The sequence below is a fragment of the Pomacea canaliculata genome, linkage group LG8 (genome assembly GCF_003073045.1).
Source record: "Pomacea canaliculata isolate SZHN2017 linkage group LG8, ASM307304v1, whole genome shotgun sequence".
In the NCBI taxonomy this organism is placed as follows: Eukaryota; Metazoa; Mollusca; class Gastropoda; order Architaenioglossa; family Ampullariidae; genus Pomacea; species Pomacea canaliculata.
The window spans coordinates 26,639,921-26,648,405 of NC_037597.1; the positions used below are offsets into that span (position 1 = coordinate 26,639,921).

The following is an 8,485-nucleotide window of genomic DNA, read 5'->3' on the forward strand; positions in this document are numbered from 1 at the left end:
CCTATTGCAGAGGAACTGCTGGCAGAAGAACAGGCTGGCTTCAGGGCTGGAAGAAGCACGTAGAACAGATCTTTAACTGCCGTGTTATGATAGAAAAACACCTGGAGCATCAACGTCAACTATACCATAACTTCATCGATTTCAAAAAAAAGCTTTTGATCGTGTCTGGCACGATGGACTCTGGCAGGTCATGAGATCATTCAACATAGAGGAGGGACTGATCCAGATGGTAGCAGCACTCTACAAGAAACGCCTCCAGCGCGTGCTACTCAACAACCAACTAGGCGAGTTCTTCGCAATGACGATCGGGGTCCGTCAAGGGTGCCTACTCTCTCCCATCCTTTTTAACATCTTCCTTGAAAAAATCATGCAGGACACCCTCCACAACCACCTTACCTCAATCTCCATTGGTGCAGACCCCTGTGCAACCTCCGCTTTGCAGATGACATTGACCTCATGGCAGGCAGTAACAACGAACTTCAGGATTTGACGGACAGACTCTCCAGGCGAGCGGGGGGCCTATGGCATGGAAATAAGCTCAGAAAAAAGCAAAGTAATGATTATTTCCACCACCGACAGCAGCAGCAACATCGTCATGAACGGCCAGAAACTGGAGGAGGTTAACAGCTTCAAGTATTTGGGTGCCACCCTGACTAGAGATGGTTGCTGTACAGCAGAGATCCGTATCAGGATTTGTATGGCAACATCCGCAATGTCCAGGCTGGATAGGATCTGGCGAAGCAACTCAATCAGCTTCAGTACCAAGCACAGGCTGTACAAGTCCCTCGTAGTGTCAATCCTACTCTACGGCTGCGAGACTTGGACGCTGCTTGCCGCAACGGAAAAAGAAGCTCCAGGCCTTTGAGAACAAGTGCTTGAGAAAGCTGCTCCGCATCTCGTACCGCGAACACAAGACCAACGCATACGTACGGAGCACCGTAACCTCCCTCGTGGGCCCACATGAGCCCCTTCTGGCAACAGTGAAGCGGCGCAAGCTCGCCTGGTTCGGTCACGTCACCCGCCACAACACCTTGTCCAAGACGATCCTACAAGGAACCCTCGAAGGGAGCCGTCGTCGTGGTCGTCCGAGGAAAAGCTGGGTCACCAACATTAAAGAATGGACCGAACGCGAGATGCCAGACCTGCTCTCATCTGCTCAAGACAGGACCGGGTGGAAAATTCTGTCTGTTGCTGCTGCCGGACGGTCCCCCCTACGCCCGGACCGGGCATGGGACTGACCTGACCTGACCTGATACAGTCTAATTTATGAGTTACAGAAAGGCACAGCAAATGAGTATGCCTTAAAATGAGCCTACTTTTAAAAAGTGACTGTTGAGCTGACACCAAGCCTGGATCCATGGATGCTTGTAAACATAAACAGTCACTGATGTACGCAGGCAAAGATTCTAGAAACATTCATTTCCTTTATATTGATGGGCATCGATTTACTTCAAACAGAAAGAATTAAATCAATGTCATTGTAATACACTGTTACATAAGTGAGCTAATAACATGGATATTTGGGCAGGGAAGCAGTTACTCATGCAGACTTTGAACTCATGCCTGCTAAGGTTAAATTCTCAGTCTGTTGTACATGGATCCAGGAGTAAAAATTTACACTGTTTCCAGTTTTAAATTGCTTTCCAAAATATAAAAGATCATTTACTTATATAGTGTATGTGTTTTAAGAGGAGAATGGGGAAATTTGTCATCGATATATCTTGACACATGAGGATTTAAAAGTTCATATCAAAATCGACATTTGCACACAACAGATCTTTTGAAAAACCCTAAATATTACCTTAATACACATACACATCATACATTATTTAAAACATAATTTAATCTTCCACATCCATCTTTTATTCTTAAACATTTGCCAATGCATAAATCATAATGGACATATAAACAATCACAATCAACATTTCAAGGTATTTGATCATTACTAGTTGTTCTAAGCCAACAACATTCCAGGAAAATTGAGCTCCTTTCTTAAAAAAAAAAAAAATCGACTCCTTGTAACGCTGTTTCCTGACAAGACTCATTGTAACGCTGTTTCCTGACAAGATGGGCACATCCAAATAAACAAATTTGAAAAAATCCACCCCTCCCCCCCACAAAAAAAAAAAGATAGAAGCTCAGAATTGACAGCACTTCATGAACTTCAGTTTTGGTCTATATACATTAAGCAAATGAAATGAATTAAAGACCTAATTTCTACCTTATGGCAAGAAAGAATGGTTTGACCCTGGGGTGATGAGCACACGCAGTTCCTGCTAAGTAGTCATGCTTCTCTGGCATGAGGAACCAGATCTTTATCTTTCAGGATGAACCATTCTTCCCTGGTATAGGGCAGAAGTTTGGCCTTTGAGAATTTTTTTTTCTCAGGGGTAAATCAGGAAGAGGAGGCTGGGTACTTTATGGAGGCAGTTAATGATCAAAGTATGAGACATAAGAGAACATGTTGCATGAAAACTGCTTTTATCAATCTATTAAAGTTCCAAACATGATCAGTCTTCAAGTTCTTTATTGTCTCCATTGACCATATACTAAATAACACTAAATGATAAATGCATTTTCTACAGTTCAGCAAATGTGCTCCCCCCTTCCCCAGAACATCACTATGTCAATGTAAAAATTGCAAACCAGAAATTACATGGCAAATTCTGATCACTCAACTATAAATGAATTATTAAATATATGCAAATCAAAACTGAACTTTTCTGCTGATAAAGGCATTGTAAAGAATATTAAAATAGTAAAGCTGTTCAAAGAGACACAACAACTGATGTTACCACACATGAACTGTTATTGGCTTGTACCCTTTTATCTAAGCCCTAAATCTATTGTGATCACATACAACATTTTCCTCACTAATGCTAATAAAACTCAATATGAACCTCAGTTTGGAATCTTTCATAACCAGAAAATTCTGTTACGATAACTTATTTAACACTTGTAAAGTAATATCACAGTTAAAAGTTCTGGTGATCAAAGATTCTGAGCTAGACAAAAACTCCATGTTTTTTGTACCAACAGATAATATATTACAAGTGCTGTAAATATCTTTAAGTTTCAATAAATCTGCAGTCTAATCTTTTCAAAGTGTATGTTGAATTGAATAAATAAGCTAGTTTGATTTCTGGACAGGTGACAATTTTCTTGTCGAACATAATGAACAGGTAGATAACAGATTTCAGGTACAAAGAACATGTTAACAGCATAAATAGCTTTCAAAAAATTACAAAGAAAGAAATCCATGTACTAACGAGATTTTCGATTCCTCAAACTTCTTCTGAGATTAGAAGAAGAGTCCGAGTCACCAGCTGCTGCAGCTGATCCTGCAGCACCTACTGCAATGGCTGATGCCTCACGAGCACAGTTTAACCTTCCTCTTCGAGTTAAAGGTCGGGTCTCAGATTCAGCATTTGTACATGATGCTTCTGATTTGCTGGTGTCACTGTCTCTGCTACCTATGCCTCTTCTACCAGGCTCTCTCAGCTCAGTCTTTAATGTTTTCTTGTTTAAGGCTTCCTTATAACTAATGGAGCCTTTACAAGGACTTGTCTCCTTCTTATCAACTAATGATTTACCTGGTTGTTTGCTGCAGTCACTGTCGGAATTCTTGTCATTATTTTTCACTTTCTTTCCTTGCATCTCACTGGATACTGAGCGCTGCATCTGTAGCAGAGCTTTACGCTTCCTTGATTCTGGAGGGGTGCTGTCCACACAGGAACCAGACTTGGTTTCAGGATTAGATTTAGGCTGGAAAGTTACATGTTCACTCGGATCTTCAGGGTTAAGTTCGTAAGATCCTGTTGCAGCTCCACTTGTGTCTAAAGAATCTATAGCTCTCTTCTCAGTCCTGCTCTTCTTAATGCTGCGGGCAGTTGGCTGGGATGCACAGGAGTCCACAGAGGATAAAGAGGCTCGGCTTGTTCGGTCAGTCATGTTGCTTTGACTGCTAGCTGCTTCTGCCACTGCTTTGTCATATTCACGAGAATGTTTCCGTTTGGTGCTAGCATCTCTGGCTGAGCCTTTTCCTTTTTCTTCTATAACAAGTTTTTTCAGGTTGAGAACTGAAGGATCTTCCTTTTCATGAGCCACAAGAATGTGGGTTTTGAGAGACATGTTGCTAGAGAAGTAACGAGAGCAGTATTGGCAAGGAAGTTCCATGGTTATGCTGTCTTCATCGTCATCTGACACATCAGAATCAGGTGTGAGCAAGGAGACTTCAACGATGCAGTCAAAAAGGTTTTTCATGCCCATGGGGCCTCCCATCATCCCCACAGGTCCTCCTTTGCCTTGCATCTTGCTCATCATGTCTTTCATGTTGGGCATCCCACCTTTCATCATCATGGACATCATGTCTGGCATCCCAGGCATGGCTGGAGAGCTGCCCTTGGACATCATGGCTAGCATCTTAGACATCATTTCCATGCCAGGAGCACCAGTGGCTCCACTTGAATGAATCACACTCGCAGAACTTGCTCCTGCAGTAGAAGAGGGTGCCTCCTCAGCTTGTAGACCCTTCTCATTTGCAGATGACTGAGATAGTTGTGGATTTTTCTTTGAGCTAGGCTGGTTGGGTGCTGCCAGGACTTTATCTGTGGTGACGTTCGTGCTTAATTTCAGTGAATCAACCAAACTTTCCTTTACTTCCACATGAGAACCTGAATCAATCTCCTGTGAAGAACATGAGGCAACCGCAATGGAACTGTCCAGAGGTAAATTGCTTTGGGAACAAGTTTCATTTACCTGTTCACCAGCTTGAGTCATTTCTGCATCTATATGCCTGTTTTCATGTTCAGGGCTGGGGTCACCTAATTTCTGAGGCAAAGATGCAGAATCACTTTGACACTGTTCCTTGGTTTTCTCCATGTATGTTGATCTCTTTGGCCAGAATCTTTGTATAAAATTACTGACTTTATGTTTCGCAGTTTCAACCACAGAATCGCAAATTTCCGTTAAATTCATGCAACAGATTGTGAAAATACTGTGGAATCAGTTGAATATTATCCTGCAATTCCAACAACAGAATTCCACTGCTGCTCTAGTGTTCTTTTTTTATTTCCCAATGACTGAGTTATGAAGAAGGAACAGCTGATGAGTAAAATGTACTAGAAAATATCATCCACTTCTCTGGACCTAGTGACCAAAAAAAAAAAATAAATAAATAAATAAATTACAGCATATAAGTTGAAAGCAAGAAGGCAAAATACAACTTTTTGGAGTTAAATGTAGATAAAACAAAAGAAATGAACACAGATTTTAGGAGAATCAAAGATGGTACTGTTGCTCCCAGTATGACACATTGTAAACTTGTTGAAACTGTTAACCCCTTCAGGTACCTAGCAACTGTTTTTGAGTGCCAGCTCAAATGAAATATAAACACCCAACATAATTATTGTTAAATGTAGCGAGCAAAGAATGTACCTTCTGCATAAGCTAAATAATTTGTTCAGTCAGCAAAGCAGTCTTGATTCGCTTCTATCAGTCACTTGTTAAGAGTCTTCTTTTTCATTCGTATGCTGGTTCTGCGGTCGGTCTGTTCATGACAGGGGATAGTTTGAACAGTATTGTCCATATCTGTTCTAAGATAAATGGTATCAAGTAGAGGGATTTAGCTTCTTTTTTGTGATCAACAAATAGCCAGGAAAACTTCCATCATTTTTGTCAATACCTGAACATGTACTAAAGAGAGAATTTATGCTATTAAGTTCAGGTAAACATGCTATACTATACCATGTGAAGTGTCTGGAAAATTCTGTCTGCTAGTGTAATGTATCATCTCAATGAAGTTCCACAGAAATAGTGTGACAAACAGATCTTATCATCAAATTGTGTTATGTTTTTTCCTTGATTCTGGAAGCAACAAAATTTTCCCATGTTTCTCTGTTGATGTGCAGTACTTGTGGTTCATGGACTTTACCTGCGCTTTCTCCATGATGCAAAAAAAAAAAAAACCCCAAACAAAACAAACAAAAAACACACACCATAAAAAAAAAAAAAAACTCAATAACAATTTTCCCTCATCTCTATGTCTTGAATGCTTGAGGTGTAGGTATAGTTTTAGATCTCAGTTAAAGGGAGTGATTGTCATTTTAATTCTTTATCAATAAACGTTAAGTAAGTGTAGGTTTAGATTTAGATTCCACCAACAGGGAACAATAGTAATTTTGAAAGTTTATAGTGAATGTACCTGCTGATTGAGATAGTAATTAAAGATAATGAGCACTGCTTACTCAACCAATGGACTAAATATTGCAAAGACCTGTAAAACTTCCAGCATGACGACATATATTAACATCCTTTAAATAGGACTTGCTCATTACTGCCCAAGGCAGGAGAGGCAGGTTTTGTCAGCTGAAATGTCTATCCATGTGCCCCCCCTTCACCCATGAGTGTTACTAGTTAAGGGACAAATGACTTTCTTATGCAAATGAATGAGATTTTGTGTAGATGTGTTAAGTATGAATGTGTATGCCAAACATATCTAAATGAAAGAAATCTTTAAAGTATTATTTTTTTACAATTAATTTTCTCTTTCATTGCTGCATCAGTTTTCTCACCCTTCATTCACACACTTATATCCCCTTCTTTCAAGTTTATTTTTTATGAAAGCACAACATTTCCAGCCAAAGAAATTAATATCCCCTTTTGAGAACAAAATTTTATTATTTCTTGAAGACACAAGTCTTGACGTTGAAACATGTCATTCATTTGAACATTATACCTCTTACTGAAAATATGAAGATGATGAAGTAAATTTTTAAGCCCTGCTTATTAGTGTCACCAGCATATAGAAGACAATAAACTGAAAGCTAGGATATCAAATGACTGACTTAAGAATGGTAATACCCATAAAATACAACACTTGAAGTTTCAAGATTCTGGTTGTGCAAAGTACTTACAAATTATATATGTGACTGCAATAAAATTATGTTAGTTTACAAGTTTTGCAAGAATGACTTCTTAACTATGCAACTGTGCTGACATTTTGTGTTTGTAACATATGTGACTGGAATGCTGATGTTTAATGTGCATTTTATCATAATTACTTAACAGACCAAAACCATTCATATTTTATGTGTGAATACTTCAATTTATGGGCATGGTCAAATAAACTGGGAAAGTGGATTTTGTACTCTGGGTTAAAATGTTATGTGACATATACAAAATCACAGACCTGAATGCGAACATACACACACAAAAACCGACATTTTATCAGCTGAACTGCTGAGGGTTCAAATGATTTTAAACACTTCTGCATACAGATATTGCATAATGCTTACTGAACTAAATAAAACAAATGTTTCCTGACAACTCATGTTCAGGTACAGACAAAATGTTGAAAGCTTTTCTGGTTATTTGATGACAGGTTGGGTTTTTTTTTTCTCTTAATAAAGTACAAAGTCCTGAACAAGCCACTAGAACTGTTCATAAACGTCCTCTAGAACTGATGTCACAATTTTTATTTTCCTTACTTCTATGATAGAATGATGTAAGTGTGAATTATACATTTTTAAATGTTATACACTGAACTATAAAGTTAAGGATTGTTATTGATTGTTAGCTAATGGAAGGTCTGCGGTCAGCACGCACACTGGCGTACACACACACTGGATGCTGCGAGGCTGCGAGCCGCAGGCACAGTGCTGCTGCCCGTGGACTACCTTGATCATGTGACCAGCATAGCATTTCGCAAACTCGAACGGCCTTGAGACCGCCTCGTAAGTGGGGCAGTTACCTATTTTTAAACTCTATCCCTTACTTAACACCAAGCCCCAAACTCAAACAACATACTTTTCGATCCAATTATAACACAATGATACCATTTTGCAAAGTTTGCAAACGCTCTAAAGATGAGTTTCAACCGAAAATGCACAGCGCTTGCAGACGACATTTGTTGCTGGCTGACCGACTTCTTCAAAATGCGATCAAACATAGTTTTCTTTAAAATTTCAAGGAAATAGTAAAAAAAGATGTAAAAGTGTTGAACTTTTGAACAATGACAACGGGTGAAATATTTACTTACATAAGCAACGGCGGTAAGAGTTAAAACGTGAGCCTTGTTGCCAGCCTCTTGACTGTGAGCGCAGCCTTAGTGAAGTTTACCGCGTCGCCTGCAACACTGAAAATAGGTTTCTTCCGAGTTACTTCCCTTCCACAATGGGCGTGATGGTGAGTGAGGCTGATAGAGGATGTACCTGGATACATTGCTAGAGAGGTTTTTTTTTAAATTTTTTTTTTAAATAAAGGAGGTGTATTTGTTAATCGACCTTAACGTAATGAAATAAAAACTCCATTTTAGGTTGTGTCAAGCTGCAAGGGTATTTCATTGGTTGACAGTGTATGTATCCCGTCCCCCCGCCTTAAAAAAAAAAAGCGGTGTCTCAGGTCATCAGAATCTAATCCAATGCGGATGTATCCCGACAACCAAGCCCATTCAAAGAAGCGATAGCGAGGCCTGCTAATTATGAGT

At 39.5% G+C, this 8,485-nt stretch overlaps 1 protein-coding gene across 1 annotated transcript; it reads right to left on the minus strand.

Moving 5' to 3' along the window:
* Positions 1-1,847: 1,847 nt before the first annotated feature.
* LOC112570452 lies at positions 1,848-8,200 on the minus strand. The gene is made up of 2 exons (XM_025248871.1): positions 8,039-8,200; positions 1,848-5,148 (listed from the first exon to the last, which is right to left on the minus strand). The coding sequence occupies exon 2, from the start codon at positions 4,975-4,977 to the stop codon at positions 3,265-3,267; it is 1,713 nt and encodes a 570-aa protein (XP_025104656.1). The 5' UTR covers positions 4,978-5,148; positions 8,039-8,200; the 3' UTR covers positions 1,848-3,264.
* Between the last annotated feature and the right edge of the window lie 285 nt (positions 8,201-8,485).